This window comes from Agelaius phoeniceus, chromosome 2, assembly GCF_051311805.1.
Source record: "Agelaius phoeniceus isolate bAgePho1 chromosome 2, bAgePho1.hap1, whole genome shotgun sequence".
In the NCBI taxonomy this organism is placed as follows: Eukaryota; Metazoa; Chordata; class Aves; order Passeriformes; family Icteridae; genus Agelaius; species Agelaius phoeniceus.
Window position 1 is genome coordinate 15,112,509 of NC_135266.1, and position 15,830 is coordinate 15,128,338.

Sequence of the window (15,830 nt, forward strand, 5' to 3'; positions counted from 1 at the left end):
TTCACTAAGGCATTCAAGGCTCTGTTTGTGCTCATATTTCCTTTCAAGCTTGAGCAGTGATCACAGAAGGTACCTTTATACCAATGTCCACCTGTGACCACAATGAAGCTACTGCAGACTAAAGAAATAAACCTACAAGAGTCTGAATGATGTAAATTAACTTTTGAAACCTGTCTCGATTTTGTATACTCATGTATCCTGAATTAACCCCTCTCAGTTTCTTCAAAACTGTCTGTTAATGACTGTATAAAGTGATGTTTCCTCAGTCCTGAATTCTGGCACTTCCTTTACAATCCTTTCTGCCAATTTGTAAAAGGTATATAGCGTATATAGAAGATTTCAGAATTCTCAGCTCTTACAGCAGACAGCAAGCATGCTTTGAAAACCAAGCTATTTATATAAATTTCAAACTCATAGCACTTCAATTTCTGCCAAGATTATGTAATAAAAGATTTTATTACTTAAATACTTGCAGAGGTTGACCTAGTGTAGATGATGATATCAGCCTCACGAAATTTGCTAATTCTTTATGTCTCACACCTGAAAAAATGTCAGTGAAACTTAAAAATACAAGGAGACTTTTTATTCCACATCATTGTGATACCAAAGCATCAAAAGCTTACAGGATTCAGCCTGCCAAGAATTTCATACAGGTACACTATGAATAAAATAAATAACAGAAAAAGAAGTATTTCAGCTGGGAAGATCACTTAAAGAAATTCAGTATTTTCTGGCTTAAGCTCTGAGACTAAGAACAGTAAGATATCAAAACCTACCTGAATGTGAAATAAATTAAACTAATTCATTACTCACCCTTAAAGAGATTATCTTCACTTCTGACTTTTAGAAACAAGCTGTGGGTTAATACTCACTAAAGCTCATTCACAACTTGAAAAACAATTTAATACCCAAAATTTGGGTGCAGCTCTCAGACAAGGTTTACTCAAGCTTTTCACACTCTATACACCAGCCTTTTAAACTCATCATGTTTTCTGATGCCCTGATAACTTTTATCTACTTTATTTACCGTAAATAGCACTAAAGATTCTCAGAAGAGACTATTGTATTTATGCTCAGAATTCAAAAGGAAACATTGCATTAATTTTCCTATAATTAGGCTATCTCCTGGCTCCTATGAGGAATAAAGCTGTTTAAATTAAGCTATATCACTAAAACAAACATAAATTATTTCATAGAAGCATAGCAACCATCTCTCTCTCAAAAAACTGCCTTTTTAAAACATCACTCTTCTAATCATGGCTTACAAATAACAGATGGGCCTGAGCCAGACAAAAACAAACTGTTTCAAAGCTCCTGAACTGCTCACAAGTAGTTCCATAAATTCACTCAGTCATGCTCAGTCTAGTTAGTTATCAAACTGGCACTGCATACAAAAAGTACAAAACACATAGCTCTAAAATTCTATGTGGTCTATACAAACTTGGTTATGAGAAATCCAAATGGTACTTACCACATGAAGAATTTTGTTCTCTGTTTCATATACTGTGCAATCCTGAAAAAGGAAAGCAGAAAAAGCAGGTTAAATTGGTCCAATCATTTTCCCTTCCTTTACTTACCCTTAAAGGAACTGAACCAAATTGAAAAGTCTTTAAGATTAAACAAAATATTTCAAAGACTTAGAATTCAAAGAAAGTGTGAAGTTACCACTTAAAGGAAACGAGATACTGGTAAATGCTTATATCTGTTCACTAGCTCTAGCTGTTTCCTTCCTTGAGACAGACAACACTGTCCCTACTTTACATGCTTTTGGCATGTACCAGTTAGTCACATGTCTACCACCCAAGTGCCTTGCAGCAGCCATCCCTGAGCATGGACAAAAATGACCTCCTTCAATGGTCCCACTGGAAAACAGAGATATCACCCAAGTGCATTCCACCAGCCATCCCTGAGCGTGGACAATAATGACCTGCTTCTAATGGTCCCACTGGAAAACAGAGATACCAGCAACAGTCCTAAGTGACCGAGATGAACAATTCTGGCTGAGCTGCACTGACATTTTTGCACACTGCGGAAGAAGGGAAGGAGAGCCTTGGTGGAGGGGGAAGAGGAGTTGATTGTTTATAACACACCCTGAAAAGAGGGAAGAGAAACACCTCACCCAAAGCTCACCCATTAAACCTGACGTACACCCAGCCTGCTGGGACCATGGGTACATTCTCATTAGCTCTTGCAGCACGTGAGGCAGCTTCCATAAGCAACACCAACAGATGGGGCTGGGACTGCAAAGGATTTTCTGACAGGCCAGAATCTCAGTGGATATAAGGAAATAGAATTCCCAAGGCAGAGAGCACACAGAATACAATCAATATTGGTAAAAGAACCACTCTTGAGTTCATTCAGGTGCTGTGACTTTGTGGTAATTTGTGCAAGCTCTGTTTGGAACAGATGCTTTATATCCTATCTAACAAACCACATGAAAGATGTGGTTGGATATGAAGGATAGGACTTTCAAGTCACACATGAAAGATGTGACTTCATGTTTAAAGTCTCATTTTAAAATCAGTTTGTCCTGCTAGAAAACCAACTTTTTTATATGCAACTGTTTCAAAAAAAAAAAATTAATTCTTTGAACACTTCCAGTGTTACTCAGGCAAGAAAAGCCAATGTGTCCTTAAGCTTCATATAAAGTCATGTATGCAGAAGTAGCAGGTTGATTGGGAAGCATTTTCCCAATAACAGCTGCTGGCATTCAGGAAACATTTGCCAGTAAGTTTAGCCGGAAAGAAAATCTAACACATTTAATTATATGCAGACATCAATGAAGTATTTGCAATCCTAGTAGCAAAACACACATTTCATTGTTTTATGTGGGAGGGCATGTAACATTTTCAATCTGGATACATCTATTTTCTGCATGGTTACTTATGAATCATTTTGTAAAAATAGCAGGAAGAGATTGCAACATTTATATTAAAGAAAAAAGTGCTTTTCAGCAGACATAATTTCATTGGTAATAAGGAGAGTTTACTATAAGTTTAAACACAGTTTAAAGAGGATACTGTTTGAGAAGTCTCACTATAAGGGAAGAAAAATTTAATTTCAAATGCTGTAGGGGTTTATTACAAACAAGAAAGCAGTGAATAACAGGCAAATATTGCTAAATCCTTGAACTGAAAACTCCCCCACAATCATGAAGGAAGCTAAAGAAATATGCTTTCTTCTGGCAAACCAAGACTATATATAAGAAAATTAAAATACTTCTGAATCCACAAAAGATAGTAAAACAAGTGAAAACTTCTCAGGCATCCAGTCTATGAATAGATTCACCCTAAATCTTCCCTCCTCAACACACCATTCCCTACAAATCCAGGGTTTGAGTAAAAGAATTGCTAAATAAGTTCATCACATAGCAACAGCAGATTGTTGATACTACATCTTCACAGGCAAGAGAAAAGTTCAAGAAACCATAAAAGATAGAAAAACTGGAGGACAGCAGATGCAATGCTTAGGTAAAAAAAACCAAAACATCCAAAATACATTTTTTCTATACATGAATGACACCCAACTAAACATATTTCAAGCATGAGCTCTGGGAAATGTGCAGGAATGGCAAGAACCATGATGGCAATCCAGAGCAGCCCTGAAGTCTAGGATTCAAAGAAACTTAGGAAAAGGTCACCAAGCTGATCCCTGAGGCTTGTTTCCACTTCCTGCAGCCATCCCTAGAGAGAAGGGCTGAGACTGCTTCTGAACAACCCCAGCAGCAAAAGCCACATGCCACCTTCTGTCACAGGGAACAGTTTATTTCCCCTTTGCTGCCTTGTGCTTTGTCTTTAAGCAAGAGCTGAAGAGAACTGTGCCCACCCTCCACAAACACCCCTTGGGTTTACTGCTTTTTACTGGGGGCTTCTACCATTTACAGTTATTGCTTTTTTATACCCATTTCATCTCACCTAAAAGAGCTTAAAGCACTTGAGAACTATAAAAAGTCTCTAACTATGCAATTAGAAATAAATTTTTATTCTTAGTAGCAATACCACCCACACCTGGATAATGTCTTTTTCTTCCATACAAGCCCATATCTTACTCCTTAAAGGTTTTCTTTAATATATGTTTAACTAGAGTACCAAAATATTGCAATTAAGGTAAGAAACAGATCATATGCAAGTTTAACATCAACTTCTTTCCTACTTTAGAAAAGCAAGAACACACACAAAATTCTGCAACCAAGCTTTACTCCTACACAAGCTAAAAATTTGCTATTCACTTAGTTAAACCAATACTGCGATTATCCCTGAACTGAAAGGCACAGTTAAAGCAAAGAGGAGATGTATTACTTCTACTTGTTTATTCTCTGAACTTTGCATATATATTCACTGCCATACTGTAAGTATACCTAGGCTATGTGATCTTCTAACCAACAAAACTAAACTTCAGAAAATAACCTTACAGAGTTTCAGCTAATTGTGGATTATTTTCTAAAACATTAATGACACACATTGTTAATAAAGCAAAAAAAGAAGTTGTGCTAATTTACATTTCCTTAAGATATAGTCAAATACTGGCATTAGCAGTTTAAGGGAGAAAAATGGCAGAGCATCATCCACAAGAAAAAGGGAAATATGATGGAACAATTTTATGACTAATATCAGATCTTCATGGTCACTCTTTCCAGCTCTGCCTCGTGCACAAAAACGGCAAAATGGAACTTTCTCATACAGCTGGAACTATCCTAAAAAAAGAGAAACAAGAGCTCCAATATGGAAGGGAAGAAAAAAAAGCAAGAAGGGAGGAAGATAAGAGCAGCAAGAACAAACCACACAAATCAAGGAGCAGGTTCTTCTCCATCTTCAATCCCAGTACAATTTGAAAACCTAATTTTAAGACTAGCAAGACCTACACCGCACTGTAACTGAGAGGAATTGCTTATTTCTTCCAGAAGTTCTGACCTTCACAACCTTCACATGGTCTCTACAAAAAAAAATTTTAAATTATATCTGCACAGATCCTACCATAATGTCATAAGGAATAATTGCTGAGGATGTTTATATTAAACCCACTGAATCAGACAGCACTGACTGGTGACAACACTGCAAAATGTACACATTTTACCCATCCCACCCCAGACACTGCTGGAACAAATCAGATGTGAGACAACATATATAAAATACAAATACCTGTGGACTTTTTTCTTTCAAAAGCAGTGTTTATGATGCTTTATTTTTCCTTTTTTTTCCTTCTATCCTCAGTATTAGCACCTTCTTTTTAAACATTTGTTTTAGTATCTCACTGAAGTGGGGAATAGGATCAGCTAATTACACTAATACTTTTCTTACTCTTTGTTTTCTAGTCACACACATTGATTAAGTCTTAACTCAAAATGTGAAGAACTGAGATAAAGACAACCTGCCAACTTACCCTACTGCTCCCATGTCCCAGAGATAAAAAATATTCATGCAGCTCTCCAGTACTATAACTGTGGGATAAATATTCTGCAGAAAATATTTCTATTTTTGCATCTATATGATTTGGTTTACAAGTTCAAGTTGGCAACCTGTCAAATTACCTATTGCAATTACCTGTCAAACACTTCTCTCAGGATACTTGCAGGCTATAATCTTAAAACTTTCCATCTACAACTATTATTACTACAACTATTATTATTATTCATGGTTTTGCCATGTATTCCAGGCAGCTGATGCACTGCACTCTTCTTGGCAGTCTTAAGTTCCTGTCAACTCCATAACTTTACTTCAGAATAAAATTATGCTAGTTCAGAAAAAGAAATATATACACAGAAATAGTTAATGGATTTTTAAAAAGGAGAAATGCAGAAATATATGCATTAAATCTTTCACCAACATTTCAGCATTTCTAGTAAACCTTACATCAGAGTACCCAGAGATGGAGTGGGCTCCTTTCATTATATTTGCTTGTTCAGCAGAATGCCTTAGTTGCTCATGTACATGTAGTCATCCTAATTTATTTTCTCCTATAAGGCAAGGCAAATTCCTAGGCAAAACTGATATAGAACCAGACTACGTGATTTTCAGGAACAAAATGTCAAAATTTTCAGGTAACATATTAATCCAAAAATGTCCTTTTTAAATGCATATGATAGTAGCATTGCCTAAAAAGGCAGGCTGTGGGATCGATTCAACTGGAGCAACTTGTGAAGAGCAAGAGCTTGCCATGAAATCATCAATTCTCTGGGTAGCTTTTATGATGCTTGTGGTGGAGCTTCTTCACTTATTTCTTCATTTCTTTTTCCCTACGGTCCAACTGAATTTACAGGAAGCTAATTATGATTAACAAAGTGATTAAGCTTTTTAATATATGTTTATGTTTATGCATGTGAATATTGCACTGTTTTTTCCAGTATGTGGCGGATGAAAACATAGGTAATTGCATTAGGAACACCATTTAAAAGTAGTAGTAAAATTACTGGGAAAATGCATGAGAAATCCCATTCATCTTCCATGTCTAGTTTCAAGAGGGCTAGATTTTACATACTGCTTAAAAACATGTCAAATAGAATTGTTGTCACCAATGTTTTTCAAGTTATGCAAAATATTCTAAGCTATGCAGCTCCAGTTTTCTATTTGTAACAAAAATAATGAATTACATGATTGCTTAAAAGGGGGTTCAGACTCTCATAAATCGCCAAACCTTTGCCACAAAACCCTCTTGAGCAATGTAGCCATTGGCTGGAATTAAGTCAAAGAATCCTTTACATCCCTTGCTTCTCAAATTGATTAACACTGTAACTGAATACTTTAATAGCAGTGTAAGTCAAATGGATGATCTGTTGGTCTTGCTACTTAGCAACAATAAAAAATAATTAACTTGAGAATGCCCAGATCATAACTTCCAGCGCCTTCAGTCTCACTAGTGCAAAATAAGTTGTTCTGGCTCCAAGGTGCCTGTTCGAGTGTCACTGGGTCTAGGGAATTCATGCCATTGGCTCTAGAATGGCTCATTTGGTTTGAATTCTGCCCAATTCAGCAAAAGCAAGAGAGCCACAAGACTGAGTTTTGCTAAAGTCATCGCTGAAGATCTTCACAAAAGTTCTCAACAATAATGATTACAAAGTCTAAAGCTTGGCCAACACATGAAGGTGGCAGAAGTTTTATAACCTTTAGTGTACTTTCATTCATTATTATCCTTATCGCTATTCTCAGACAAAGACACCGGTACATAGTTTCCAAACAGGTAAAAGGGTAAGACAGGTTGAGTTAATTTAGCCTTTTACTAATTAGAAAATACATTGGAAATATGTCTAATTCAGCTGATGGCAGGAATAAACAATGACAGTTTTGAAACAATAGACTTGAATGATATCCTGTAATGGTTTGGGCTGGAAGGGGACTTAAAGATCATCTAGTTCCTATACCACTGCCATGAGCAGGGAAGCCCCTCACTAGACCAGGTTGCTCAGGGCCCCATTCAGCTTGGCCTTGAACACTGCCAGGGGTGGAGCATCCACAACTCCTCTGGACAACCTGTTCCAGTGCCTCACCACCCTCACACTGAAGAATTTCTTCCCAATATCTAATCTAAAACTGGCCTCTTTCAGTTTAAAGCCATTCCCCCTTGTCCTGTCACTACACACCCCTGTGAAAAGTCCCTTCCAGCTCTTTTGTAGCCCCCTTTTGTAGGCACTGGAAGGCTGCTTATAAGGTGTCCCTGGAGCATTCTCTTTTCCAGGTTCAACAACTCACTTGGCCTGTCTTCGTAGCAGAGGGACTCCAGCCCTCTGATCATCTTTGTGATGTCCTCTGGAGTTGTTCCAACAGATCCACATCCTTCTTACATGGGGGCCTCAGAGCTGGATGCAGCACTGCAGGTGGAATCTCACCAGAATGCAGCAGAGTGGGGGAATCACCTCCCTCAATCCTCAATCTGCTTTTGAAGAAGCCCAGGCTATGGCTGCCTATGACAAAATGCTGTGTTCTGTAGAGCATGATGATTAGAAAACTGATGGATATTATGGAATCCTTCTTAGACTGTGATTTACAGGCATGTCTGGGTAATTACTGGAATAATAGAAAACAAACTGACAGATATACAGCTCTGTTCAACCCTCTCCTCCAACCCCCCTTCAAAAGTACAAGGAACAAAAAACTTTAAATGCCCCAAAAGCTACAGAAGCTAGTAAGCAGGTAACATTCTCCTCTGGCAACATGCTAAGAAATAAGAGCATGACGCAGTCAGCCATTTCCTGATGTGCTTTATCACATCTTATATTTTGAGGTCTGGCAGGCTGTTGATACAAAAGGTAGGGACTTTGGACACTGAAAATTACAAATATTTGGAACAGAGAGAGGGGGAAAGGAAATACTTTTCTTCTGTCTCTTACCTAAATAAAATGCAATAGCAAGCTCCTCCAAGCTATACAGCACTCAATGCTTACACAGGTAACCCTTGGCTGCTGCCACATGAAATGAATTTTTAAAATTACACAGACACTGTTAAAATATGTGCTGTATTTCTATGTAACCATCCCAAAATATGCTATTTCCATGACTTTCTTTCCACTGGGCTGCTCAAAAAGTCTCCCATTATGGCTGCTTCAACTGCAACAGTCCCAGGGAGCTCTATCCTCAACTCTCCCCTTTTCTGCAACCTCTTCCCTATTGCTCAGCAGCCTCCTAAAATCATGCTGCTTTAATTATCATCTCTGTGTGGATGAGTCACAGATCTCTCAGCCCTTCTGTTCACATTCACAGTTCAGAATCTCCTTCTGGATATTTGCCACCAGCCCTTACACAGGATGCTGATGAGCTGCAATCACGTTTCTTCCCAAACACTCCCTGTTCCCCCTTTCTTTCCCTATCTCTGTCAACAGCTCCACCACCTTATGTCCCACAAGCTCACAACCTGGGTGCCATTTTCAACTCCTCTTTGCTTCCCACACAAATCCTGTCGATTTTATTCCCACTGCCGTTCAGAAATATTTGCTTTCTTTCTCATTTATGCTACAGTTATTCAATTCCTGCAGTTTCTTAACCACTGGGTCTATAACATCCTCATTCTATTATAATGAATTCCCTTCCCCTCCACACTTAAGCCAGTAAACTCATTTGAACCTGCAGGACCCACTCTGTCCTTGCCCACTGGAAATGTGCATAAGAACTGAGAGAGGTGGGAGAAAGCAGAGTGGTGAGCAGGCATCACAGTAAGAGGAGAAGGAAAAAATCTCTATTGGGAAAATACAATGCAAGCTAATAAATAAATGCTATAAAAAAAGGACATTTCTTATGCAACCTACACACATGCTTCTTGAAGTCTAGAGCCTTTCCCTGAAAATGCAATAAACCTGCAGAACTCTAAGTTCATAACCCCTGTGTACAAACTAATAGCAATTACTCAGCTTACTGAGTACAAAGAATTGCTTTAATTTTATTTAAACAATCTGTGTGGAGTGGCACCTATCACCATAGTAACAGAATACTTCATGTAGAAATTTAATACAACTTACATAAATCACCCACAGACCAAGCAACTATTGGGAAAAATTGCTTGCTGGATTAAGAGAGATGCAATAGGTACACTAAGCTCTTTTATTCTATCTTTCAGAAGTAATTTTCCATTTCCAATTATTTCTCCTTTCTGTAAAAGACATCATGTTGCTTTCCTTAGGGATATGGTCACATATTAATTCTTACTTTGCATGGAGGGAGTTACACCTCTTCCTTTTTTCTAAAATGAACCAGCACACCATTCAGTCAGAAACCACAGCCAGCATTTCAGCACCAACTAAAATCACTGATACTTGCTCATATATCCTTCAGAATCCAAGTGCTTACATAGTCTAAGTCAAATTTCAGCTGTTCAGATGATTTCTCTACTTGGTGACATTCTCATAGGCAAAAAAAATCCACTGAAATTATCAACAGATGAGAGATAGGAACTGAGGAAAAAATCGTACATCCAAAAGAAAAAAAACAAACTCAAAACACTTCCCACACCTCTAAATAAGCCTCATGCATCCAAACTGTTTTATTACTGGCATGCAAAATAGAGCTTGCAGCACGATGTATTGTGCAGTTCTTAAGTTTTCAATGTCACTTCCACGACAATTTAGAGGCAAATAACTTCTTAATTTTTCAGTTCTGCTTTTCCTCTAGTAGTGTCATGGTAAATAATCCTGGTTTGAAAATACAACTGCAGCAAAATATTGCATGTTTTATATTTTTATAGGTGGTTATTTTGCCAATAGAAAAAATTAAATTGTTTGAATGGAAAAAAGTACTGATATTCAGGTAGATGGCATTCCAGGCTTAGCTACAACTTCAATGTTTCATATTGGATCATCTCAAATGTATGTATATGTAATGGATTTAAGCAAACAAACACATACATAGTCCTGAAATAAAGAAAGACACTACACTCATTTATGCTTAAGGCTCTTACTGGTTCCTTGGCAGCACATGGTTTCTGTAACTCACCGTACTGAACTGGAATTTGCTTCACTGTACCTGGTAACAGAGACTGCTCTGCCCCTGGGAAAGGAGATCAGTGTCTGAAGTAATAGAAATGCAGAGTCTCACGCTTCACATCTACTGATATGACCAACACACACATCCTCATTAATCATGGAAGTTACCATGTCTAAAGAATTACACAGTAAGAGTGGCATATCCTGTGTGCCTCACACAGATGGAGACTGTGATGCCACTCAGTGTGCACAGACACAGTGCCCACATCAGCCTTGTAAAGAAAGCTTTTGTTTAAAGGAAACATGAGATACAAAACCACATTTTCTCTCCTATCTACACTTTATCTCAGTTTTCACCAACTTTCTGCATGTGGTTCCATGAGTGGGTTCCATAGTCCCTGACTCCTTCACTGTCACCTTGAGTTCACTCAAGCTCCATTTCTTAGAAAAATTTAACAGCTGCATTGGTTTACTAACATATGCCCTGTCAAAAAGTCTTCTGCTTTGTGTTTCACTTTTCCCCCATGCTCAGATATTGTCAATCATTAATCTGGAAGAAAAGCAAGCAAAAAAATAAAAAAAAGCCTAAAAATAACAAAACAAGCCAATACCAATTTTTGCTTTCTGGTCACTAAGGTTTTTACCTACTAAGCAACCTAGAGTATTTTGGTGGTCTTTGGTTTTGGTTTTTGTTTTTTGTTTTTCCTTCTATCCCTTATGAAAAGAAATTACTTTCTCTGAGAATGGAAAAGAAAACAAATTCACTTTTACAGGGCGGCAGCTTCACAAGCTGCTTTGAAAATGTCACATCACAGACATATACAGGAGTACACAACTTTAGGAAGAAAATCCCATACCTCTTTACAGCACCTATCTCAATGACAGCTAATGAGTCACCATATTAGTTCTAGTAGAGGTTCATCCCAATAGACTATTATTGAATTTTTATTCTTTCAGTTATTCCATGCCTAATTCCATTTCAAAAAGTACTTCAAAATTTACATCAAAAGAGAATATATATACAAGTAAGCCATTTCAAGGGAAAAAAAACCTGTATAATCAAATAGCAGAAACAAACTACCAGAATCAGAAAAAGGCATCAATGCTAAGTACCTCAGGTACTTTTTACATTACATTAAATTACATCTGAAATTTTCCATAAAAGTGTGCATTAAAAGAAATAAGCTACTTTACTATGAAAAAGAGAAAAACATTGCTAAAGAGCATACATGAGCATACATTTAAACTACTTTGATATAGCTTCTTGTAAACAAACAACAGTTTCATGTTTCCCACAATCCTTTAGTTTCTATTTTTGACTATATATATACATTATAAGCATTACACATTAACTTTCAAAAGTGAAGAGAATAACTGCACAGATCAGTATGTATCCTGAAACACCACTACTGAGAGCTGCTTTGAAACCTATAGAACAGAAAATCTTGCATAAGACCAGCACTTGAAGGATACAAGGTAAGTGAATTCCTGTCAGCATTACTGACAATGAGTTATAATACTCTCATATTTTGATTTCATATAGATAGGCAGATATTGCCTGTGAATTTTTTTCAAGGGGAGATATTTATTTAACTTTCCCCCACATCTATCTAGCTAGCTATTTGTACACTTACTCCTTACTTAAACACTTATCAAATATGGGGCCTTTTGTATAAACAGTGTGCTATGCATATAAATAAAAAACTTCAAGAATGTGGCCTCCTCATCATGCAGTATTTTTATCTAAAAAAGGTGGGAAGGAAATTATTATTACCACAGCAGGCTAACAAAGTTTTTTCTGCAAACATTTGGTAATAAAGTTGGGGTGGAATGAATAATGCTAAAAATGTAAATAAAAAACTTTAAAATTTAATATGCAAATTTAATATGTCTCCAGCAAACACATGTTGCTTTGAAAATCCCTACAATCTGGAGGCCCAAAGCAGCTTTAATGATGATCCAATCACAGCTTCACACCACTAAACTATTAAAACCATTTTATTAGCTAAAGATGCCTGAGATAATTAGCAATTTGGTATGACCTGAAATTTTAAAATTTTAAGCTATATTTAGTGAGTCCTTAAAGTCCTTAATAATTAGGACTTAAAAACAAAAGTGAGGAATTGTGATGGAAAAGATGAGAGATAATTTGTAAGACTGGTACTCAGGAGATTAATTATTCTTCTTCATTCATGATTTTGATACTGTCCTTAGCAAATGAATAGAACCACTTTATATCACTGCATTTCAATTCTGAGTCAGTGCAGGGGAGCTAGGAAGGTAAATTTCCATTTTATCCTTTTAACTGGAAAACAAGCCTCTACCGACATTTCTCAGTGAAACTTAACATTTGAAACATTTCTCTTTTGATTTTACAGCTGTGTGATTACAAAACCCACAATGACATAAAAAATAGTGCATTTCCCAAGAAATAATTTGTGATCCTTTTCAACATCTTTTATCTGAGACACAGCCATGGCTAAAAGCCCAACAGAAATATCCCCTGGGATGGGAAGTGCATCCATTGGGCAAGGAATATATGGATACTTTCTCTTTTATATCTCAAATGCCTTTAAATGGGAAAAAAGTTCCAAACCTCTCAGCGAAAGCAGTGCACAGAGCACTTCTGTGTGCTCTACAGCACAGCTTTTAGCTCAAAATCACAGCTGCCCATAAAGTCCAGACAGTGCATTTGTGTTAGATTATCTTGGTCTCTCTTTGCTATCTTCCATCCTGGCTGCCACCTCCTAAATTGCATCACTCAGGTTCTCACCCTGTGTCATCCAAAACCTGAGGTGACCTCCAGAAGTTGGAGTGACAGCTGATGTCAGAAGCGTGCTCTGTGCAGCAATGCAAGGCAGATCCATGTCAGCCAAGTGACTGCTCTCCAGCTCTGCCCTGGTTACACAGCATTGCTTCCACCACAGCTCTTCAAAGAGGTCTTTAGGCAGAGAATTAAATGCACCAAAGCTTTTCTAAAGGAGTATTTACAGACCTACAGCTATGCTTCTACTGCAGCATACTCCTGAGTAAATCCCACAAGACACTAAAGCTGCAAGATAAACATCAGTGGTTTGAAAACAAAATAAACACCGCAAATCATTGTGAAAGCTGATTAAGGAAAGCAAAAAACATGTGATGAGGGCTACTAATGATCACTATAAAAGAGCAGCAAAAGAAATAGTGTGTTCAGCAGCAAAGTTTTCTTTAGCGTCTGGTAACTTACAAAGTCAATATAAAATTAGACTTTTCAGATATTCCCAAGATTTCCAGGGCTTCAATTTTAAAGAAGAAAGCTTCTTTAGTAAAACCTTAATGAATTCCTGAGGAATAAGAGCATTGAGAATAAAAATAAAAGGTGTCCACAGATTGCCTAAGAAAGCAAGAAATCTTCTGTTCCCTAAAGTTAAAAGAGTAGCTATTGCTACCTTTCTAAACTACAATGAGCACACTCAAAAGGACCAACCAGTTCTTGGCACCTTCTGAAGATGAATAACCCAACTATGTAAGTCAACAGCAAGACTCCCATGAACACCATCAAGAACAGGCTCTCATGTTCTTCCTGATACACATTTGTGACTGGAGTAATTCTGTCAACACAAATCTAAATTCATGAATGAACCAAATGTAAACAAAGTGCAACCCAAAGCAATCTCTCACACACACAAACATAGCCCTTTAACATCTATCCTGTACCATCAAGAAAGGCCTTTTTTATCAATACCAAGTACAGATAATGCTGAGCCTTCAATTCCTACTGAGAGACAGATATGTGTAGGAGAGAGAATGCAAGGAAATGGTAGCAAAAAAAAAAAAATAACAGTCTCATGGATTTGCTTTTTAAATTCTTTTTTTTTCCCTCCAGTTTTTCTGCAAGGAAGGAGTTTCTTATAAAAATGAACAAGGATGCAAGCCCTGAATTAGAGAAGCCATCAGCAAGGTGGACAGTATTACAAGTCAAAATCTGCAGGAAGAAGCTGTGAAACAATATCCTAAAATCCTAAGGGGGAGGAAAAAATACCTCAGCCAAAATAAAGCAGCTGCATAGAAGCAGATGATTAGGGCAGGCTACAGTGATAACTTGCAGTGGCCTGATAGTTAAAACAAAGCATCTCTCTTCCCACATTTTATACCAAAATCTGTCTCTAACTCCAGCTTTTTCAATTATTTATAAGTTAAAACATAGACACTCATTAGGTTTTCTTAGACTTTATCCTTATAAGAGTGATGCAATACTGTCATTTTAATTCATTATCCACTTAGCTGTGATAATGAGGGAGACACACAATATTATTTAATTCTATGAAGAAACAGTATTACAATTGCCTTCAAAATGTGCAAAATAATTCAAGCAAGCCACTTTAAGTTTAGTGGTTTTTATTCTTCATCTTGACTACAGAACTGGTTTATTGGTTTTGGTTAATAAATCTAAACATTGACTATAAATTAATCAAGACCAAAAGTTCCTAATGGAACCTAGCTACTGAAGTTCTGTTTTGGAATTTTACAGAAGTCTTAAAAAAGTTCAAAGTTATTAAAAATGTACAGACTGTATACCTTTTATAAACCTTTAAGCATTATAAGAAACTGTTCTCTGCTGTTAAAAAGAAAAACTGCAACATTGCCTTCTGTAGATTTTTTATAAAAAAACCCCTAAGCTAGTAAGGTACTATAAAATACTTTGCATATAAAAGAAAACAAGATTCTGAGACAGAAAAACCACATGATATTGAAAGATTTAATTTACAGCCAAAAGAAAGCACAATGAAGAATCTCAGTGTGTTCAGTGAGCATATTAAAAAAAAGAAGCTAGGACATTTTGAAATGCACCACTGGAATGCATTTAAGTTGAGCACAAAACACATGTTTGAGACCACTAATGGAATTTTTCATTACCGTTCTTCTGAATACAGCCCAACTGAATTTCAGTACATGCTTAAATTTAGGCACATAAATGCTTCTTTTGACTTCAAAAGGAGTCAATTCTGCTTTCTGATTGCAGAATTATGCCATTTTTGGAGAAGGTAAAAATGCTGTTCTCCAAAGGTATTAAACAGTAACATTTATTCTCATTCACACTGAAAAATATATCTAGAGAAATAACAACCTACACCATGGTGAATTAGCAGTATGATGGATAGGGATGAATTTTTCAGAAGAATTGATAATGACCTAATTCCTGGGAAATACTGCTGTGGTTGCTACATTACCCACTTTCTCGTTAATAGGGGACACATGAAAATTGATCAGGTGCCTCCTTCCCTCATGTAAAAACTATCTAAAGACAGTGATGCACAGTGGAAAATGACCAGTCTGGACAGCTGAGTCAGAAGTTTAGTTTTTCTTAGTTTGGTATGATGCTTGTAAAAACCAGAAAGTCTCCTCAGGGCTCCTATTACCTAGCCCACTCTCTCCCTTTTTCTCCACT

The 15,830-nt window shown here is 37.0% G+C and overlaps 1 protein-coding gene across 7 annotated transcripts in view; it reads right to left on the reverse strand.

Annotated features, from left to right (window-relative positions):
* The window catches only part of CNKSR2 (connector enhancer of kinase suppressor of Ras 2), a 207,506-nt gene that overhangs the window by 130,905 nt on the left and 60,771 nt on the right, over positions 1-15,830 (reverse strand). For all 7 annotated transcript variants that reach the window (XM_077172438.1, XM_054655123.2, XM_077172446.1 and 4 more), the window contains exon 5: positions 1,472-1,513. In XM_077172438.1, coding sequence (XP_077028553.1) covers positions 1,472-1,513 — 42 coding nt within the window. The remainder of the gene's footprint in view (positions 1-1,471; positions 1,514-15,830) is intronic.